Source organism: Styela clava, chromosome 10, assembly GCF_964204865.1.
Source record: "Styela clava chromosome 10, kaStyClav1.hap1.2, whole genome shotgun sequence".
NCBI classification, from domain to species: Eukaryota; Metazoa; Chordata; class Ascidiacea; order Stolidobranchia; family Styelidae; genus Styela; species Styela clava.
In genome coordinates, this window is record NC_135259.1 from 4892882 (window position 1) to 4915210 (window position 22329).

Here is a 22329-nt window from a genome sequence, read left to right on the forward strand (position 1 = left end):
TACCTAAGTGTCTGCCAGAAATAACAATAAGAAATATTATATCAACATGCATCTAGTAATATGATGTCGAGCATTGCATAATAGTGTATATATATTGCTTGGCAATAAAATTTCAGAAAAAAATGAAGAAAATTAATTTAACCCTTGAACTTCTTTTTGTGTATGATGGAAAACGAAAGTTTCAGTAATCTAAGAAACTTTGCACAAAAATTATGTTTTCTCCAGAATATAGGTTCTGTTTTTTAGGAGGCAGCCCTGTATATATAATATATCCTCAACTTATATAAATCTACTTGATTATAATAAACAGACCTCCTGAAGTATGCGCACCAAGATGGCGCACACCCTGAACTCAGGTTGTGTACCAGGTTAGGGTTCAGGTTGTGCGACATCTTGGTGCCCATACTTCAGGAGTACCTAATGAACAATAAAACACAATATTCGTAAAACGGAAACACAATTCTATAACACTTTTAGCAACATATCATCTTCTGAATTGTAGGAAAGAATCTTCCAATAGTCAAACTTGACTGAGTACAACACACAAAAAATTGAAAACTCAAAACCAAATGACTGAAGGTATTCGAGAATTTGTCATTATATTATACTTGTACAATATTTCTTAACTGTCTCGATTTTATAGTATAAAATAAAAGATGAATTCCTGCAAAATATTGATATTCAAATACCAAATATTATCTCAAAAATCATGACAGGAATAATAAAAAATTACAAATAGAACTCATCACTGAATAATAAATGAACTGTATTTTATATAACATATAATAAAAAGATTTAAAATGCAAATTTAAAAACATTGCATAGTATTATCATAATTTATTACTATCGATTACCCAAAATATTTAGGCTTAATATCAATGAAAGTAAAATTCCATACATTAGGCATTCCTTCATGATAGGAAGAATTTTGTGGCCATTTATATGGCGGAATATCACTCAATCCACCAACCGTCGGCCCATTTATTGCATGAGTAGTAAAGGACTTGGCCAAAAAGTAATCGGTTGCTTTTGAATCAGTGCACCCCATATAATTTGAATCATTGCGACAACATATAGCATTGCAAGCATCACCTTCTGAATATTTATCAAATTTATAGTTGTTGTAACGGAGAATTTTTTTCATACTTTCCATATCAACAACAGTGCCTTGATCACGTCGAAATATTTTTGCTCTCGGAGCTAAGTCATGTGACAAATCAGGATCGTTTTTGGTAACAGCCGGATACCCACTCATATTGTAGATAGATTCATAAAAGGGTACGTTATAGGAGGCCCAGTATCCCTCCCTTAAGATATTTGTTTGGTCATGAGATTCAACAAATCCTGGTATTTGTTCCACAACATACAACGCACCATCTTCGAAACCAATTTCAGGCGTGAATTTTTTCAAGTCAACCACCATGTATTGATTATTGTAAGTGCCAGAATTGTGAAATTTGATGATTTCGCCCCAATCATACCCATTGCTAGCTAGAAGATTTGCTGCACGAACACGATGCCAAGCTAAAAGGGATTTAGGAGTTACAAGATCATACAAGCTAGTATTGTATATATTGTTTGTAGTTTGTAATATAACCATTTCACTTCCCAATATATAGAAATCATCCCATGACTGGAGAAAACCAGGATAGCTAGAAAATGACATTTTTGAATTTTTATGTTCCTTACCGAAAACTTGAAAATCATAGTTCTTATAAATACGAAGCATTGCGCTGTAAACAAACCAGGTGCTATGTCCCATATACATGTTTTCAAATCCTGGAGTAACTTTAATAAGAACAGAACAATGACCATGTTTCTGGTTATATTGGCGAAGTTGTTTTTTTGACATTCTTTTAAAATGATTTAGCGATGGTCTATGGAAGACGTTAAATAAATCTAACATGTCTCCTGCTCCGTTCAACAAATGCATTTGGCACATGCTCATACTATTATTGGCTGTCAGAGTATATCCAGCCAGAAGTCCCTCCAATTGACTTTGCATGTACCCAACGGCTTCCCATCTAATATCACCTTTCCCAGAAATCACATTCTCCTTTAACCATTTTTCTTGCTTGGCAAAAAAATCACAAGAACGATTGTATATATCAGCAGGTCTGTTATCAAACAAAAAACCTTTCAAATTCTCATAATTTTGATATATACGCTTTGATGTAAGAGCTCCTTCTAACATTCCAGCGGCATACATAATTTGATCAGGAGAGTATTTCATGTTATGCGTCGTTGCAGTGATGTCGAGGATGCCCCATCCTTTTTCTGCAATCTCATCATTATATTGTCCATAAGCCAATGCTTCTTTCACAATTTCTCTCTTGTATATAAACACTCCATCAGAAAGAACAATACTTCCCTCCTCAGCCAAGCATATAGATTTTAGACTTGTTGATATTATTATAAAAAAAATTATTTTGAAGACTTGCATTCTGAAAGATCATGTCCTGTGAACAAGTAAACACAAATTACTGAATTATATGAAATGTAATGATAAGTTGTTTTAACGAAACAATGATAAATATATGTTAATGAACCTAAAAATCTGTATGTATTTATATACCGATAATAATGTTTTTAAACAATTCCCAAGACACTATATTCTGATATTAGGCTATTATATTTTTCTTTTTCAATGGCTCCACAAAGTGGATTATTATTTTCTAACATCTTCAAAGGTGAATGAAAGCCCGAATATTAACTCAAATTGTCATGTCTGCATGTGCCAAAAAATGATCGAAGAAAGTCCGAGAGGCGAAACATTTGGAACGAATCGGCCGTACAGTTTTAGAGTAAAAAAATGTTTCCTATGTTCAGTTACTACAATTAAATACATTTCAAATAATGGCAGAAAGAAAATTTTTAAAGTTTTAATTGAAAAATTCAGATAAGAGTTTCATGGGTAGAAAAAAAACAAAATTCCACCAAATCAGCCAATATTAAAACTATTGAAAAACTTTTAAAATCAAATGCAAAACCTAACAGCAGGAGCATTATACCATGATTGTAGCAGGTTACAAGCACATGGTATGCCACTTCTGCAATATTCTGATATTCCATACCTGACTGAACCAAAACAATATTGTTGTTTAAGCTAGTATCAATACGGTACCGGTACTGTAACAACTACAGAACTAGGAAACTCCTATTCCTCTCCACCAGTGTTCAAGTTTATAGAAACGTTAACTACTTCTTTAACGTACTACTTCGGTACTTCTTTTATTAATACCTTCCCACCTAAAATATGTAAAACCTTACTTGAGGTTTCGTTTGCTTTCCCGATTCTATATTCAGTTTCATTTATTTTGTTTTCATCAATTATCTTATCGTCTATTGCTGATTATGGAGTTGAAATAAACTTATATCTAATAACTATTGGATTTTCAGTGGATCTTGCACCATATAAACTTACACAGTTATGTGGAGTATACTCTCATACCATTTACAAACTGTCTAGTAGAATCTTTTTTTTTTTTTTTTTGTGCCAAATAAATTCCAATGCCAAACGGAATTTTCGTATTAATATTTTGGTATCAAATCATTTTATTATAAATATATAAATAGATATTTTTTTTTGTTTCCATGTTTTTGTTTATCATTTTTTAATTTAATCCCATTCCCCCCAATACATATGAATAGTAAAAATCAAAATAAAGACAAAATTCATACCATTACCATGATGTCATTAATTTAATATAATCCAATATATGTCCAAAAAAGTTGAGTTAATCCACATGTAATCCACTCAGCAGTTAGTTGAATATAATTTTAATTTACAGGTAATCAGTTTTTATTTTAATTTTTTAGCATGAAAAATACAAGAATACAAAAATTAGACAGAGAATATGGAAAAATCCACGCTTTCATATTGGGTTTTTCCCATTCGCCATCTATGTTTCATAGTCGATACATCTTCCTCTTATGAAAATGATGTACAGATAACATACTTTCAATAATTTTCAGAGTATGGTGTTGCATATAAACTTACATCATGATTGACCTATGTAAAAGATCATCCATGTGCTCATATAACAATAATTCATTTCTTTCGCTTGCTTTTAGTAAATTTAAAATCCCTACCAGTTTACACTTGAAAATTGAACGCATACTACTTTTCATTTTATCTCTTTCATCATATTTTACTGAATTTCGATATTGCCAAATTGTTGATTTTCCGCATAATATTGTGATTAATTTTGATTTGCATTCCGAATCGTTTGCTATAATAGTATTTTGATTAATATCTATGCAACACCATTGCCAAAAATCACTAGACCAGTCACATTCTAAAAATAAATGACACACAGTTTCTTCAACATTATTTTCACATAAGACACACATTCCTGGTTCATCAATGAACCATTGTTTTATTTTGTCTCCAGTGGGCAACCCATTATGAATTAACTTCCAACATAACTCTTTATACTTGTTTCCAATATTTATTTTCCATATTTTATTCCAATTAATTGCCTTAGTTAGGTGAAATTTATTAAATATGTATTCCTCATGGTTTTTCAAAAATGTATCATTTTTCTTACTTTGTAAAATCCTATAAATTTGATTAGTGGTCAAGTCTTTCGACCCATTGTACCTATCAATTAATATTCTTGTTTGACCAAATTCCCTATTCCTTGATAAAATCTCTCTCCATTCTATTGGAAGTGCTTCCCATATTTGCCGTAATTCATTTTCGCACTTATTTATCAAGCAGTTTCTTCTTAAAGTACTTATTGCAGAGTTTTCTAGCTGGGGGTACACTCTGTTGGAAATATCATATATTGTTTTGCCAAAGTAGAATCTGTCGCATGCCATGTTATTGATATGGGCCGCTACCTTTTTTTGTGCCAAATAAATTCTAATGCCAAACGGAATTTTCGTATTGAGATTTTAGAATCGAATTAGTATTATATTTTGAATAAAAAAATTTTCTTCTCTGTTTTATTTTTTTAAATTATGGTGAATCCCATTCTCCCTAATATATATGAATAATATATTAAAAATCCAAACAAATACATACCATACACCAACGACTCCATACACATAACCATGATGTCATCAATTTCAGAATTTAATACATTCCAATATATGTCCACAGGAGTTCGGCCGCAACCGTACCATGGAAATCGATACGGGTATCACATTATCGCGCTGGGCAATCAGCAATAAGATGTTTGGCGCACAGTCACTCAACAGTTGAAAGTTAATCAGAAGAGGGGTTAGTATAACTTTATAATACTGATTGTTTATTTAATATTGATACGGCGAACCATGGCCCCCCGTCCAGGATTAGTTCCCATAAAATAAATAAAAACTGACTATCGGGAGAGCAAACAAAACCTTAAGTAAGGTTCAAAACGTACAGAATACAAGATGGAAGGTACCTGTTCACTTACCCAAAATTAGAGGCGCAGTTCTTACCACTTCATGGCAGCTCCTGCCACGAACGAACCGCGGCAGCTCTTGCCATGGTTTTATAGCGCTATTCAGTAATCAGTATTAACGGTATATTCACAAATTAATGTACCAGATTTTAATTGATCATGTGGAATTATATCTACTTAAACCCTAACCCTAACCCCAAATCAATCAAAACTGTATCCATAAGAAAAACGTTCCAACTTACCCAATATTTGTCACCATAATAGACAGCCCTGTCTTTACGGCCCACCTGCCGCGGTTACGGCAGCAAAATTTTACCTGTCATTGGTTTTCAATTTTCTGCCGCGGTAACGGCAGCTCGACATTGGTTTGTGGCAGCTAAACAGTCAGTTGCTATGAGTTTGGCCGTAGCGGCCATTGTATGGAAAAACCGCCATGGTTTTGCGGCAGCTGCAGATGCCACAGAATACTTAAAACTGCACCTGCAAAATTATGACGCGGCGGTGTGGCTCAACGGGCTAAGCGTTAGGGTAGGGATAATCCTATCCTATCCTATTAAGTTAATTCACACACATTCAACCACAGAGATATTGTAAGAAAAGAATAACGCAATAAATTTGAAACATTTATTTGCCACACCATATTAATATCTGTTGCCAAATTGAGTATCGATTTGGTAAATAAGAGTGAACAATACAGAAAAATAACTATTAAAAATATATTGCCAAGCTGAGTATAAATATAATTGGAGGTAAATTGCCCAACCAAAAGGTGCCACCAGAGTTCGGTGTATGAAGAGGCGGCGAGAGAGGGACGTGCCAAACTCTCCTGCTGCCCGTAGCGAGTTTCGGATAATGCTGCCCCATATATATAGCTAACTTTAAAAATAATTCGTGGAATGATCAATTTATAGATGTTGTTATGCATGAGAATAAATTTAAACGTTTGTTTTATTAAATAAATCATCAACCTAAGAAACAAACTCATATTTACAAGATCGAACACATTTTTTAGCAAATACATGTCCATTCGCTACAAATGTCTGAACAACAAGCTCTTCCACCTCGTTAGTCAGGAATTCCTTTTCGATGCTGATCAAAGATAAACTTGACAAGCCCTGATTTGACATCGAAGACATTAGATATGTTTTTATCGGTTTCAACTTTGAGAAAGATCGTTCGCAACTAGCAATTGAATAGCCAATTATGAATAATGAAGAATATGCATACATGTGTGTGGTTTGACCGACATCGAAAGGTTTTTGCATGGTTTGTGAACAATTTCTCTTGTGTCCCAACCACAATCTCTTCTTTCTCAGGTTTTTCAACTAGCAGTCTAATGATATTTAATTAATATTAATCAATATTTACACAATTCAACAACTTCCACTCAAAGGTGTAGGGTAGTTTTCCATTGATTCCTTATTTGCAATCATTGAATATTGTACTCGCAGATATATTTTTCGTTTTTCAGGACGTCATGATGAACAATTTAAATGCTATCTATGTCAACATGAAAGGTGTATACATCAACAAAACTTGCAGACTGATGAATCATCCGTGATGAATTTGAACTGACCGCAGTGATCAACAACAACAAAATTAAAGTTACTTGCCTATAATCCATGACCCTAGAAACCTTACTTGAACCTTAAACACCATATATATATTCCCTTAACCAATTTTCCTACCTCTGTATCATACCGCCCTAATTAATTTTAATTTTGATTACCGGTACCGTTATTGATTAATAGTATTTAAAATAATTTGGGCGTTATTTGGCTTGTTGTGGCTTCTATTTGATGAGTGAAGCAGGTCTAGCCCACCTCTTCATACATCCAACGTGGCAATTCTGATTGGGCAATTTGGCATTAGGTGACTCCAATTATAATCAGCTTGACGATATCTTTTGGGGAATACTTTTCTATCCACAATACATTACTCTTGTTGACTAATTCGGTATCCAATTTGGCAATCCTCATAAAATTATTAATTTGGTGTGGCAGAAGAATTTATTCATTTTTTTTTATTTGTTTGTATATTTTCCTTCCTTTTTACTTTTAAGTCTCGCTTTTTTCGCTTCCGACTGTATCATTTCTCGATGATTGTGTGTGCCTTAATTAGTTTTTTTTTTTTACTTTTGGGTGAGCGAACACGTACTACTTCTTTTATCAATACCTTTCCATCTAAAATCTATACGTTTCAAACCTTACTCTAGGTTTTGTTCGCTTTCCCGATTCTATAATCAGTTACTCTTACTTTTGTTTTTATCTATTTTTTTTTATCGTCTATTGCTGATTATGGAGTCGAGATAAACTTATACTTATGCAATGCACAATGTATGAAAAACATTCCAGCCGAGCCCAATAAACGAAGCAATTAAATCTTCAACATTTTTTGGAAAATATCTGTTGCCATGTCAAAAAAGCGACGCATCAGTAGACATTTTAGCAGCCACACAAACAGATTTTCTCGCATGATTGTAAACATTACCTTTTCACCTTTTTGCGTGCTATTTGTCAGTTTTTGGTTATGTTTCGGAAATTTCAGTGCGGATCAAATATTTCAATGATTATTCTGTCTACTTATAGTGTAATTGCCCAATAAACGAAGCAATTAAATCTTCAACATTTTTTGGAAGATATCTGTTGCCATGTCAAAAAAGCGACGCATCAGTAGACATTTTAGCAGCCACACAGACAGATTTTCTCGCATGATCGTAAACATTACCTTTTCACCTTTTTGCGTGCTATTTGTCAGTTTTTGGTTATGTTTCGGAAATTTCAGTGCGGATCAAATATTTCAATGATTATTCTGTCTACTTATAGTGTAATTGCCCAATAAACGAAGCAATTAAATCTTCAACATTTTTTGGAAGATATCTGTTGCCATGTCAAAAAAGCGACGCATCAGTAGACATTTTAGCAGCCACACAGACAGATTTTCTCGCATGATCGTAAACATTACCTTTTCACCTTTTTGCGTGCTATTTGTCAGTTTTTGGTTATGTTTCGGAAATTTCAGTGCGGATCAAATATTTCAATGATTATTCTGTCTACTTATGGTGTAATTGCTGCTAATCAAAAATTGGACTAGAAATAGCTGTGAAAAACTAGGCTAAACTTTTTTTACTTATACCTCCAAATATCAGGTTTACATATTTTGAATTAAAATGATCGTTTAAAACATATAAACCAGTTTAAGGCACTAACTCGCGAAACCACACTGAAAATGAGCACCAAAAAAGTTGCAATCGTGGAATATGGGAAGAGTTTTTCTGGGCTCAATAGTCGGGGAAACATTCATTGTTGACTCACCATCACCACAGTTAGTCACAAAAGTCTAAGCACCTAATGTCAGCTTCTAATTAAATAAAAACACGCCGAGAAAAACATGTGTACACACAAACTGAAGCTTCGTTCTGCTGCCCCTATAACGTGCTGCCCGGGGCGACTGCCCCCTTCGCCCCCCTCTAGGCACGCCACTGCGGCTAGACCAGGGTCTCCCACTCCCAAACTAGTGCCCGAAAGGCATTTTAATGCCTTTTACAACGACCTACATGTATGAGGCAGCATTTTCAGCTCTTACTAATAGGATGATAAATTATAGATCGAGACTTTCCGCAGAGTCGGATCTACCAGTTTGCTTGTCACAAATTGCTCCGAGAATCGATAAATTGTGCAGTGAAAAGCGACCTCATCCATCACATTAATGTCGTTTGTATTGTAAATGAAACATTATCCTTCCTCGCTGGTTAGGCAAAGAAATTATGGGATGGAGGTCCGTCAAAATTAAGATTCACAAATAGGGGCCCGCGGCCCAAAAAGTTTGGGAAACCCTGAGCTATACCACTTCATTCACCACATTATAGTCCAGATTATACAAGTACTAAAGTACCAGAAGTACTAAATGTTGCCGGTAATAGTGTATGTAAGTATAATTAAATTAAGTCGGTAAGATGCGGCAAGGTTTTAAAAATTTGATTTTCATTTAATCTAAATTCTAATTTTTTAGCGTTGATTGGGGTGTTTTCTTAGCGCGGGCTTTGTACAAAATATCCCAAATTCGAAAGGTCAAAGACAACAAAATAATTCCGAATTTTAAATACCTTTGACTTTCAATATTCGTGACGTAGGCTACTATTTGGCGTAGCTTGGTCATATCGACAAATATTTACCTGGATTCGAACAGTCTTATTTCGTAAGTCTTATGAACGGCGTTTAAGTGAACATCTATAACTTTTCAATAGAATGATATATATCGATGATGAAGATGCAAGAAAAAAATAAAACTCTCAATATTCTAAACGTCGAGTAATGTTTCCAATGGGCCAAATCGCTAACGACCGTTATGGCTAGTTGATATATATTAATGACATTCAGTGTATATTTATCAATCACTTTCTAATATTTGCAATGAGACACCTTTACAATTGGTTCGCTCCCCATTGTATGTTACGTGGCGTTCTACTATCCCCAATAAGGAACGATTTAGTAGTTAACAGCTAGCGAGTTTCTCTTTATTCAACAATTCAGTTTACTGATTTGAGCGTTTAAATGTTTGTTTTTTTTAATTCGATCCCCGTAGGTTACTTTGAGATATCCGAGTGGAAAGGGGCATGATTGATTTGACTGAAGAATCATTACATACAACATTTAGGCACACCAGCAACAGAAGAGGCTTCAAATTTAACTCCTGTGGAATAAAACGAGTAATTTTATGCCATGTTATTAAATTCGCTCAACCCGTTGCAAAAGTACAGATCTATATGAGATACGTAGCTTGCCATTCACCAATTTTTCTAGCCACACCTCTCACGTACAAATGTGTAAGTTCGTTTAACAAAATGCTGTGATGTGCAGAGCACAGTATTGAAATTTTCGATTAGTAGAGGAAACATCGCAGTCTTTGTCAGAAAACCACATCTCCACAAACAAGACGAACAATTGCGTTGTGTGTATGTAAGTTCAACTCGTCTCCAAGTAAAGCACTATGTTTATCAAGAAATTATTTCGAGCGGCTCTTAGATTTATAACACTGTCTAATGAACATATTGAGTTTTAATAAAGTTTCACTACCGGTATGACATAAACCAATTTAGGACTAAGTATTTCGGAGATAGTAATTTAATGGATCTCTCATAATAAATATACTGTACCCTGTTTTATTACTCACACAACGCGGGAAAATATACCGCTCTAGGACAAAAAGCTAGTTTCATAGCTGAACACTGCACTTGGGGCATTGGGTTTCGATCCTGGATCATTTTGTGTAAAATAATTCTCTGAAAAGACCTCACCCTCAGATAAATTGTCCTCGTTTGTTAAATGAGCAAAGCCAATTTGAAGACTACGCATAATAGGTGTGTATACACATTTTTTTTTATTTACCAAAAATATTACTGATCGTTAGCTGAAATATGCATATCAAAGTTTTTTTGGATTTTCTTTTGATTTATGTTGTATACTACTTTTCCTCAATTTCTTGGTCTTGGGGCCTTTGCCTTGTGGTGTATCTTTATTGTCTGTTTCAGTTTTGGAGTCTTTATTTTTCCTTTTTCTGTTCAAAATATCTTTCGGTGTTGTGCGAATCGTGTCTCTGGTAATTTTGGTCTTTGTCATCTTTTTACGTTCATCTTTTGCCATTTTCTTCATCTTGAGCATATACTCGGGTATGGGACACCCGGCTTCTTTTATAACATTGGCAATAGAGCGCAATAATATTTTGTCATTTTCAGTGAAAAACGTTACAGCTTCCCCTTTACGTCCTGCTCGCCCAGTCCGACCAATACGATGGATATAGCTAATTGCACTAGTAGGAAAGTCATAATTTACAACAAGATTAACTCCTTTGAAATCAATGCCCCTTCCAAGTAATTCTGTACATATTAGTATCCATGTTGAGCCTTAAAAATAAGGGTACACAATATTAATAAGTTGTTACAGCGTAAATGATTTATTTATGCTATGGAATTTGATAACAATAGAATTTGACAAATCATTTACCCGAACTCAAAAATACCTTAATTAGATAATACTTTAAAGCAGCTCGAATACCGCTCGAAGATGAGTATCTTGTACTGATGAGTGTGTGGACTTTGCTCGAGTAATTTGAGTAAAAAATGAAACTCATCCAAAACAAATCATTTTAGAATTTTTTTGTATACTATTTTATCAATAGTTTGATTGACTCCCTAATAATTTTTTTCCAGATTCGCCTAAATCATAAAACATCTACAAAAATCTAGCTTATTCCCTTTCATCTATAACAGCATCATACCTGACCGGAGAGCCTTGACTGCATTTTCTCTCTGCAGCTGAGTCCGGTCTGCATGTATTGCATCCACATTCATACCATCATAAATTAATTCAGCAAACAACTGCTTTGCTCGTTCTTTCGATTGTACAAAAATCAGTACAGGTGGTTTGAAACCTTGTCGAAACAAGTCTCTTAAAGCTATTAATTTTCCTCGTTCGTTTCCAGTAAAAAGTAATCTTTGATCAACCGACTTTACAGCAGTGTTCTTTCCTCCCACAGTAATCTGAAACAATTTTTCAACTTTCGTTAATTGATGAATCATTGAGAAAAGGTTATATTGGAAGCAATATCAAACCACAATATCTGGCAGTAATACTTTCTTGAGGTAATACCGCTCAATTTCTGACCCAAATATGATAAATTTACTGGCATTTTTCTATTATGGGTTATTTCAATCTATTGAATGTAAATTAGCTCATACATAACCATAGTCTACACCTGTATGAAAGCAGAAGAGGCAAAAAACAGTAATATTCTTGCAGACCTGTATAACACTGTCCATATTCAGATGGCACCATTGTTGAACATCAAATGCAAAGGTAGCACTAAACATAGCACGACGGATTCTCGGTGAAGTACAAGCACTGTAAATTGTTCCAAGTTGTTCTCTGAAGCCACTTGTATTTCCTATGAATAAAAGTATATGGTGGTATATTACATGAAAGTCGAAAAAAATAAAGTTTACTATCATGACTAAGGTATTAGAAAACTTGATCCCAAATAGGTAAATTCAAAAATATATACCTAGCCCGCTTTCATTATGAATATCTCAGAAAGATTAACACACTCAAGCTGAAGTAGTACAATTTATTAGACTATTCACAGCTTGTCGTAATGTATAACCTACCTTCTTCGAATAGTTTATCTGATTCATCAACAATCAACCATTCAATACTTTCCAAGCTAATTAGGGGAGGATCATGTGTCAATAGATGAACCAGTCTGTTTGGTGTCGAAATCAGTATGTCATATTTGTCACGATGTTTTGCACCAGCAGTTTGGAATTTTTTCATAGCTGCTTTGTCAAGTATCTGTACTTTCATTACTTGGTCTACATTACTGGAGATAGGGGTTATAAGTTGCTTACAAACATTCAATGTCTGTGTTGCGAGTTCTCGTGTTGGAGAAACGACCAATCCTTTCAAAGTCCGCTTTCCTTTTTTAACCCTTGTATTACAATCACCAACGCTTTTCCCCATAATATGAGCAATCAAAGGAATCAGAAAGGCAAGGGTTTTCCCTGAACCAGTTGGAGCGCAAGCAAGCACTTCTCTTCTATGCAACATCGCAGTAATAGCCTGCATTTGTATAGGAGTTGGAATAGAGAATTTCATGTTTTGTTCAATAGCCTCCAACATGTCCTGATTCAAGTTGAACACCGAAATTAATTGTTGAAAATTTTCAAGTAAATCAGGCACATCAGTACCCTCTATGAAAATTTTGTGCAATTTTCGGAAATTATTTTCTTCACGTGTATCACCCAGCTTATTAGAATAGGTTTCAATGCCTCTTCCATTCGTTGTTTTCTTATTTGGGTCTGAAGTTTTATTTTTGAAAAAATTTAGATGTGGTGCATAATCTTTTGCAGTGTTTGTGTTATCAATCTTTTCAGATTTCACCAATTTCAATTTTTTGGCATCTTCAGGGAATCGTTTGAAATCAAACTTCAACCCAAAACACAGTTCACGAAGAACATCCTGGTCATCCATGAGTCAGTGAGTAACTCCTTTATAACTGTAACAAGAAGAAATCAAATTGGGAAAGAATATATATTATTATATATATTATTTTAAGATAATCTATAGAGAATTTTGTCTTAACACTATAACAGACAGTAAAATACTACTGCAGTACTGTAATACTTTCGAATGATAAAAAAGAAAGCAATTAGAATAATTTCAGTATTCGGAAAGAACAAAAAATGTTAAGCTAATTTTATTAGAATACTGTAATTGGCACGGCGGTGCGGCTCATCGTGCTAAGCGTTAAGAATACGCTCGCCACCGCACCTCCGAATACCCGGCAGCCCGGTGTGGGTTCGAATCCCATGCGGGGTGGTTATGTGCCAGAGGATAGCTGGACTCCTCGCCTCCGTAGGGTGGTTCACGTAACCGCTGGTGGTCGGTTACGGCTTCCTTCCTCCACCATCAAGTCCTGAAGTCCATGCTTCCGACTGTCCGAAAACAAATTACTAACTAATCCCATATCCTACCGGTACCGGACATGGAATGGTAACCGGACGAGAGGCCGTGGTTCGCCATATGGTTATGTCGTCTTATCGTCTTTCCTGTCCCCCCGGGATAAATATGTAAATCTTATCCCTGAAGCCATGAAATACCGTAAAACGTTTGCTGTCTTGGCCCAGAAATTCCAGCATTCTGCTACCCATGCCAGTCTGAACTGCTCTGTGCTGGTATCGCGCCGGTACTACAATATCTGTATATGTTAAACATAACATACGGTACATAAACATTCGTTATCTTATCTAACCTATGTGAGTCCCAAACCAGTTCCGCCTGTCGCAGAGATCAGTTACATGCAATTAATTGTTTACGGCGAGTGGCGTTTCAATTTGCGCACGTGTTTTCAATTTGCGCAGTGACCAACCACAGAGAATGATAATAGAGAATTCACTCGCGGGTTCAAAGGTCGTTCCACATGAGTAAAGAGGTACGGAAGTAGGAAATGCGATGTTTTTCTCAGCGCGATCTATTTCAGCGTTGGCCGTTTGGTGTCAAGATGTCGCGGGTTCGTATCCAGCCAATCCATCAGTTCAGGGTCATGATTCGGTAGTTTGCTTTCAGAATTAATAAATATGTTTCTTTACTGTATACTATCAATATTGTATTGGCCTCTGCGATTGAAAACCACTGTATTTTACTCTATTTTTATTGGACTGCTATCTTACCATTTATTCTCATACTAAATCGATGCTAAAACCGTTATCTGTCTGAAATCAGCCACATAGCCTAATTAGTGAGAAAAAAAAGGAGTGTTGATTAATTAAAAGTCAAAAGCATTACCACGTTTAGATTGTCAATTTGCACAATCTCTGTAATTAATTATTTTTCACATACCCAGCCTAGCTCTAGTTTATTACTCAGTAACTTATAAGTTATCTTACTTACTGTTATTCATCTGTAATGGCTACTAACGAGATACATGGAATTGTTGAGTTCCTTTTTGAGGATTTCGATAAAATCGAAGAATTTCCTCATTCGAAAGCATCAACACAAGTAAAAAATAGAAGAACTCCGGAAGTTTCCGATGATCAAGTTATAAAATTGGTCAATAACGTAAGATCCGACTTAGAGCTAACATTTGAAGGCTTGAATATTATAAAAGCCCTCATGCAAGTCTTTGCCAGAGAGAAAGGAGCTGACCAAGTCATGCTAAAATTCTCTCAATGCTCACACCTCTCGCCAAAGATGTTCGCTGGGCATACGGAAAAAATTTTTACAGCGAAAGCCATGTTGGAAATAACCAACTACATTCTCAAGCCACTGGATGACAATGTAACATTTGCCACCCCGAAGAATTTATTTTGCGAACAGGTCGACAGTTATGAAAAAGGCATAATTGAGTACATTGCAGGATATACCCTGAAAAAGGGGTATATTAAATTTGCAGAATCAGCAAAAGCCCTGGACTCCCTCTGTGCAAAAAGGCCCTCCCATTCAACAATCCCATTACTGCAGTTCCCGGAGGGAAAGCTAAAGTATCCAACTCAAGCATACTTGTTACTATTAGAAGAGGCTTACCAAAAAGTAGCGCAGGAATGTGCTAAACAGCCACATCTTATAGACTTTGCAGGAATTGAAAATAAGTTAGAAGAGTCTCAAAACTTTGATACCAATGTCAATGACATGCTACCCTATTGCAATGGACAAAAAGAAAGTGTCAAGATAGCAAGATATGTAACGAGTTTATTTATAAGAGTGCTTTCACATGCATATGCAAGAAAGTTGTTTTACAAATTATTCAAAAAGAGGGCCCCGGGGTCTGGTGTCTGTTCTAGAGGTACTAGACCAGATCAAGAATCAGCAACAGTCATATTTACAATTAATTTTTTTTAGTAACTGCTAAAATAAAAAGCTTGAGGTACTTGATTGAGTCTATTGTTTAATTATTGTGTGGGCCGGGTTATCTCAGTGTTTCTCTTATGTACCAAACAAAAAGCACCCAATTAAATTTGATTCGACTAAAATACACAAAGTCCCAAATACACCAGGCAATAAACTGCATCATCCACTTTAATCTTCTGCCATCCAAACTTGTTATTTGATTGCCATGCTATTATAAAACAGCACTAATAAGTTTCCGAGCAGGCTGTGAAGTCCAGTTAATTTAGACCATAATTCAAATTTGACGAAGAGTTCGAAACAGGCTACAACAAACCAAACTTTTACAAAAACTTTATTGAGTCTTACTGAATTTAATTATCTATTGAAAATACTCTAGTCAACTCAATGCTTAGTTTTTTAGAAAAATTTGAATGGAATATTACGATAAAAATTTGACTCTGATTAATTCAACCAAATTTTGCGCACAGCTACGATATAAAAAAATGTTGGACTTCCGACTCCAAAGCCTTGTGTGTATGGTCAAATGTTTCGAACAAAAGACCAATATTGATTTTACGGCAACAATCCACGATATTATAAGAGAAAAAGCATAATCTGCAAGTTCTAAATATCGTAAGTCATGATTGCAGCCGAAATTATGCTAATGTTCATTTTTTTTATGGCAATGGATGTTCACATATGTCTGTCCAGGCATTCGCTTTCCCATAGGTTGTATTACCACCTTTGACCTTCTTGATGATCTTTCTTTGCGAAATTTGGGTTATTCCATAGGATACTTGAGATATGTCTGGATTGCTTGATCTAGATCCAAGTTGTCTCTATGAATGTGATGCTGCGGATTAGATATATACATGGCTAGATAGATACCCATACAGTTCAGCCCCCCAAAAAATCTCACCAAATTTCCGAAGAAAGCTTCCAAAACATCCTGATTAAAGCAGTGCAAAGACACATATTCCAAACCATTTGCCAGAAGGTATTTGCACATCTCTATGAAATTGTGTGTGGTGAATTTCAGTCCCTCTAAGGTTGGGCGAGCCAGAAAACTCTTTTCATCTCCACCATGCTCATTCTATAATTGTTTTCAAGAATAAATAATGCATGAAAATAACAATAGGCAACCCCAAAATGACATCTCTTATTTCCAATGTTATGGCATAGTAATATAATATAATCTTCAAATGCTATGGTTGTAGATCTTTTTAGAGATTGTGATCATATTGAATAAAACCATACAAAAAATACAACTCACTTCCCACTCCAACAGTGAACCTATGAAGTCATTCTTCAACCAAGACAGTCTATTATCGTCGACGCATCGTATGGGGCAATTACAGGAACAGTTGACAATTTCATACCATCTGAATGGACGATACATGCATAACTGACACAAAAATAGGGAATTTTTTTTCTTTTAAAAAATGACCGACTTACTTTGCAAACATCAAAACAAATTTGGCAGTTCCATTCGTCCCATTCATTGTTTTTAAACATTGGCCGACGTTCCAGCTCAGCACATCAGTTGCAAGATTGACTTTCATCTGAAAATAAAAAAGATTTTCCCAAATCACTCTGTATTAAAAAAAATTAGTTATTGAAAATCCTGTTACCACAGTCAAGGGCATTGGCAGCGAATCAAAAATTTTAGTTGAAATAAGTCCATTTCAGGGATTTCATCAGCGTGTCGTGCGGCCAAACCAACACAATTAGACTATTAGCTTACCTTACTATATGGTGTTAACTCTACATGTGATGGACTCAGTCTGGTACGGCCAAGGACCTGAACAGATTCCTGCATATAAAGATCTTTAATATGCCTCCACACAATGTCCTGGCCACCTCGGCGCATATGCTTCTTCCCACCAACTTTTGATGCATATAACGAGTTTCGAACAGTCTGAACAAATGAAAAAAGGACTGTTGAAAATTAACGCATCATGGTAAACATTATACAATGCCATTTGCCCATTTCTTTTATTACCTTGATCAAATGTGATGGATCAGAACATAGGTATATGTTCCTGTCAGAGTCGCATATATTAGGAGCAAACAATACACCATCACAAGGCAATTCCAAGTTGCCACTTAAAAGTTGGAAAAAGCGACGGTTGGTACTGTGACCATCTGCGATTACAGCAAGGATCTTTACGCTTCGGCTCTCACATTCAATTAAAAGTTCCCAAAACACCCGACAAAGCTTGGAGCCAAAGGAATCGACAGATCTCGCTTCACGGTTCTAACGTAGAATACTGAAGAAACATGTAGAACATTAATACTGCGTTACATAAAAAGTCTACCGTAGTAAAACCCCAGTAACAACTTACCTAAAATGTGTGAAGCAAGCTGGTCATTATTGCCATTTCTTTGTCCACGAAACCAATCAATTTGCCGTTACGACAGACCAGATTTTCTCTAACTGTATCAGAGATTCATATATATGACAATGATGTAAGATTGTAAATAAAAATTAAACTGAGCTTACCCTTCATCTCATCGAGAGCAACAAATCCAATCAATGAACCCTTGTCTTTGATGACTCTCTCCATTTCTTTCAATGCCAGTTTGTTAATCCCAGATTGTGGTGGAATGATATTTCTGCAAAAATAAAAAATAAATCAGCAATCGCGAGTCACTGACCAATGTATGATATAATAAGTAGACAGATAATAGACAAAATATTTTTTTTAAATAGACTGAAAGAAAACAACATGGCCAAATGGTTATCAAAGTTAATTTAAATTCACCATAGTACACCCCAACAATTGTCAGAAGCATTACATTTACCTGTAGCGATTCAAAGTGCTTGGGGAAGGCAGAGTCAGCACCTGACTTGTTCGCAGATGATCATAGGCAGAAGGCGATCTGCAATAGAGTTCCATAGCCCAACGAATCACATCTGGATGGTACCAACGTGAAGAGGGGTGAGCATTGGAGTTGGCAAGCTGCTGACCAAAAAACATTTGCTGCCAAGTATTCAAGATGGAACTTTCAGAAGCGAAAGTGGCCTGTGAAAATATTCACAAGTCAGTCATACAATTAATCTCTTGAGTCTAGTACATTAAAAATTATTTGATCGTGAAATAAAACAAAAAGTAAACATGACCTTGATCATATCATGCACAGTATCATCAACTTGCAACATGACCTGGCTTGGATGGTGTTCTTCCTCGTCATTTTTGAACTGTTCTGACATGCAGCTGCTGCACATTGGGCATCCAATTGACACATCCACTAAAAATATCCTGCAATCATATATATGCTCTCGAGACAGTCGAACAGCGATTTTTTACTAACATACCAATTGTGCTACATGATGTTGACCGATATATATTTTTGATATTAATCTTGTCACCTCCCCACGACAAAACTGGGTGAACCAATGTACTGCCATCCCGCCGATCAATACCGCAACACAACTCCAATTTGCCTAATTTGTCTTAAATGGATAACACAAATTTGAGTTACAGAATAAAACAAAGGTGAACTTGTCAAAAGAAAATGTATACCTAAAACAGAATTCAGAGTATCACATCTGTCAACTCCTAGCTTTGCAATCTCGACTTTCCAGCCAGAAAAATGAGCACTTTGCATTGCACCATCTTCTCCATACTCAACTCTTTTTTCATCATTGTGTAAAATTATTTCAGTTTGTTTTAGATTGATAAGTTGTTAGATACAATTTGGTATGTCATATGGCTCATGGGTATATTTGTGATTTGGTATTTGCAATTTATCTTAGCTATTTACTCTGTACAATCCTGTAGCCTCCTAGTATGAGTTTTAATATTCTGCCATCTAAAAATATTCCCTAACGACAAACTTGCGCTACAATGAAAAACTGCTGAACTTACAATTCATGCTGTCAAACTCAATTACTACTCAAATGACACAGCAACAAAATAATTGAAAACTAAAATGTTATCCTATTCTCTGCAAGTTGAAAACCAAACTATAATTGATAACTTCTGTTTAAAAACAACTACCTTATACTAGGCACGCAGTAATCATCCTTTCTCATCTCTGCAATAAATTTTCCTCGGTGCTCATACAAAGCCCACTTATCTGTATAAAAAGTTCAATCAAAATTTGCTAAACAAGCAAAAAAAATTTCTACAGATGCATACCTTTCATAGATTGCGACAAGTATGAAGTGGCACTGACCAAACTCCTAGTAGATCGATATCGAATTTTTTCCGGCAGTGGTTCACGCACAGCTGGGAGAGGTCTTGTTTTTTCCTGGTACACAGCTGAACTCCTGGGAATTTTTCTGCATGGAACTGCTCCGAGTCTTAAAGAGCTTTTTTTCCCATGCCGAAGTATATCGGTTCCCAGGAAATGGTCTTCACATATTGAGGCCCTAAATATAAAAAGGTAAAGTATATTGCCATTGGTATAACAATATGAAGATGTCAAAAGCTAGCTATGGTCATTTTGTGCAAAATTTGAATTAAATGCAAAACAAATTAGATGGCTTGGTAGGCTTAGCAAATTATAACGATAAATATACGATAAGAAAAATTAACAAATATTCCGGGTTTCTGATAATCCACACAGCAGAATTTTTGAACGCAATTACTCAATTATACTATTATAGGCTGTATAAATTTGTTTATATGTTTAATATGCCTAGATAAGTACATTACGTTTCTTTGTGCAGCATAGCCTTGATGTTATCTCCTCTGCTACTGTCTCTCATCGCCAATAAAAAATTGGACAACCCCTCCCGGTGTTTCCTTTCCTGAGGAGTCTTTGCCAGATCGGGCCGAAGAACAGAAAATAGTGTTTTTACAGACTGTCCTGCTTTCCTAGACTTGACATAGGAGTAGCTGCATCCCGGCACTGCACAATGCGTTCCAGCTGGCATAGTAAAAAATATTTAAATCACTTAATATATATATATAACAATACTCACGTATCGATACCACAAATAGCCTACTTGGTTTGCTTCTCCAAACTGTGTTCCCTCTTCACATAAGTTGAAATAAAGGATTCCTGTGCAAGTACGGCACCTACGATTAGAACTATATGTACCGGTAGAAAGATTAGAGCTAAGTTGTCTACAATACTGTGGTACGGGCCTGAAAGCAAAATTACCGAAAATGAAATAGCAATATCTGAATAATATTATTGCTACTGCTGTCAGTTCAGCAGTTACCGTACCGGTGCCAGGTTATCGTACCGTGTTAGGTCAAGTTCACAGTCTGTGACATAAATATCGAAACGAAAGCTAGCGTGATTTTTATAGCTAATCTACTCATATATATATATATACGAAGCGTTACAAAATAACTTAAAAATGCCCGCAGCTTGGGGCAACAAAAAACCTTCGGTCAAAATATTTGGCGGCAAAGTTAAGCGCTGAGAAGGTCATACCTCTTTACTCATGCGGAACTATGACGTCACACAGAGGTGGTATCTCTATGTTGACCCTCTATAGACCAACCTTGCGTTCGCAGCACAAGACGATAGCACATACACATTCGCATCAAAACATAGGTGGTGCTTGTAACTTGGGGTAGTATTAAGACGACCTCGTCTATAACTCTGTTTTATTCTGTATGCCCATATAAATTCTTACCAATTGAGTCACTAGGGATCAACTGTGTAACTTTCTCTTTTAGCTGGTTTGTCAGTTGTCAGTCGGTTAACTGAACTGAAGGACGTCGAGACATGGCCGCTTCGTACTCAGAGATTTTAAATAGGCGTTCCGGTAATATTCCACCGCAGAGAGATAAAAGTATAAGTTTATTTCGACTCCATAATCAGCAAAACAATAAGATGAATGGTAAAAATAAATAAATAAAAACTGATTATAAAATCAGGAGAGCGAACAAAACCTTAGATAAGGTTTAAAACGTACAGAATGTATATAAGATGGAAGGTTTTGCCAAGAAGATGTGGTACGTGTTCACTCACCTAAAATAATTGAAATATTTCACACACGCACCCACACACACAACCATATAGAAGTTATTAAGTAAAGGGAACATGAAAAATTACATACTGGTAGTTAATAAAAAATAAATAAATAAAAATTACTTGCCACACCATATTAATAAATTTATGATGATTGCCACTGCCAAATTGATCAGTTTTATAAATGGGAGTGAACAGTAAAGATGAACTTTTTAAAAAAAATGTATTGTCAAGCTGATTATAGAATGCCCTGGATTCTGTTTCTGCCGAATCAATTTCCTCAAATATTTTGACCCACCTCTCTGGCATAGGAGTGGATTTGCAAAAACTCGTGGGGCAAGGCTATGATGGTGCAACGACAATGGCAGGTCACGTCAGCGGTGTGCAAAAACGCATTCGTGATAAATACCCGCGCGCAATATTTGTGCACTGCGCTTCTCATTGTTTGAATTTGGTCATAAATGACCAAAGTAAAGTTGCAATCATCAGAAGCACCTGTGATATCATTCGTGAGACTATTCGTTTTTTCAGGGAGAGCCCCAAAAGGCGCGCGGGTTTAGGAATTAACATCCCTTTGTTCTGCCCCACCAGATGGTCTGAGAAGTACAAGAGCATCCGAA

General features: G+C 35.7%; 2 protein-coding genes and 2 pseudogenes across 7 annotated transcripts; all 4 read right to left on the reverse strand.

The window, feature by feature from the left end:
* Nucleotides 1–12: 12 nt before the first annotated feature.
* LOC120338520 (phospholipase B-like 1 pseudogene) lies at nt 13–5159 on the reverse strand (annotated as a pseudogene). 2 transcript variants are annotated; one of them, XR_013478134.1, is made up of 2 exons: nt 5030–5159; nt 13–2459 (listed from the first exon to the last, which is right to left on the reverse strand). The product of XR_013478134.1 is annotated as a phospholipase B-like 1 pseudogene, transcript variant X1 (transcript). The 2 variants fall into 2 exon arrangements; XR_013478135.1 differs by lacking the exon at nt 5030–5159 and adding an exon at nt 3271–3410.
* A 5590-nt stretch (nt 5160–10749) lies between these two features.
* Nucleotides 10750–13442, reverse strand: LOC120338195 (putative ATP-dependent RNA helicase DDX52). The gene is made up of 4 exons (XM_039406140.2): nt 12556–13442; nt 12193–12335; nt 11670–11931; nt 10750–11295 (listed from the first exon to the last, which is right to left on the reverse strand). The coding sequence occupies exons 1-4, from the start codon at nt 13415–13417 to the stop codon at nt 10817–10819; spliced, it is 1746 nt and encodes a 581-aa protein (XP_039262074.2). The 5' UTR covers nt 13418–13442; the 3' UTR covers nt 10750–10816.
* A 4550-nt stretch (nt 13443–17992) lies between these two features.
* On the reverse strand, nt 17993–18568 carry LOC144428230 (uncharacterized; annotated as a pseudogene).
* Nucleotides 18559–20732, reverse strand: LOC120341496 (uncharacterized). 4 transcript variants are annotated; one of them, XM_078116883.1, is made up of 7 exons: nt 20437–20732; nt 19918–20150; nt 19777–19855; nt 19300–19397; nt 19092–19229; nt 18897–19024; nt 18559–18798 (listed from the first exon to the last, which is right to left on the reverse strand). In XM_078116883.1, exons 1-7 carry the CDS (start codon nt 20655–20657, stop codon nt 18574–18576), a joined length of 1122 nt encoding a protein of 373 aa, XP_077973009.1. In that variant the 5' UTR covers nt 20658–20732; the 3' UTR covers nt 18559–18573. The 4 variants fall into 4 exon arrangements, with proteins under 4 accessions (XP_077973009.1, XP_077973008.1, XP_077973011.1 ...); XM_078116882.1 differs by having other exon boundaries at nt 19300–19409; nt 20437–20731; XM_078116885.1 differs by having other exon boundaries at nt 19300–19409; nt 20432–20571.
* Between the last annotated feature and the right edge of the window lie 1597 nt (nt 20733–22329).

Coding starts and splice junctions, on each gene's coding strand:
- LOC120338195 (XM_039406140.2), bottom strand. CDS start 13,417: ATGGATGACCAGGATGTTCTTCGTGAACTGTGTTTTGGGTTGAAGTTT. Junction 11,932..12,192: donor ATATGGACAGTGTTATACAG/GTCTGCAAGAAT, acceptor AAATTGTTTCAG/ATTACTGTGGGAGGAAAGAA. Junction 11,296..11,669: donor AGTCAAGGCTCTCCGGTCAG/GTATGATGCTGT, acceptor CTTATTTTTAAG/GCTCAACATGGATACTAATA.
- LOC120341496 (XM_078116882.1), bottom strand. CDS start 20,657: ATGCCAGCTGGAACGCATTGTGCAGTGCCGGGATGCAGCTACTCCTAT. Junction 19,856..19,917: donor CTTGTCGCAATCTATGAAAG/GTATGCATCTGT, acceptor CTTTTTATACAG/ATAAGTGGGCTTTGTATGAG. Junction 19,025..19,091: donor AACATCATGTAGCACAATTG/GTATGTTAGTAA, acceptor GGATATTTTTAG/TGGATGTGTCAATTGGATGC.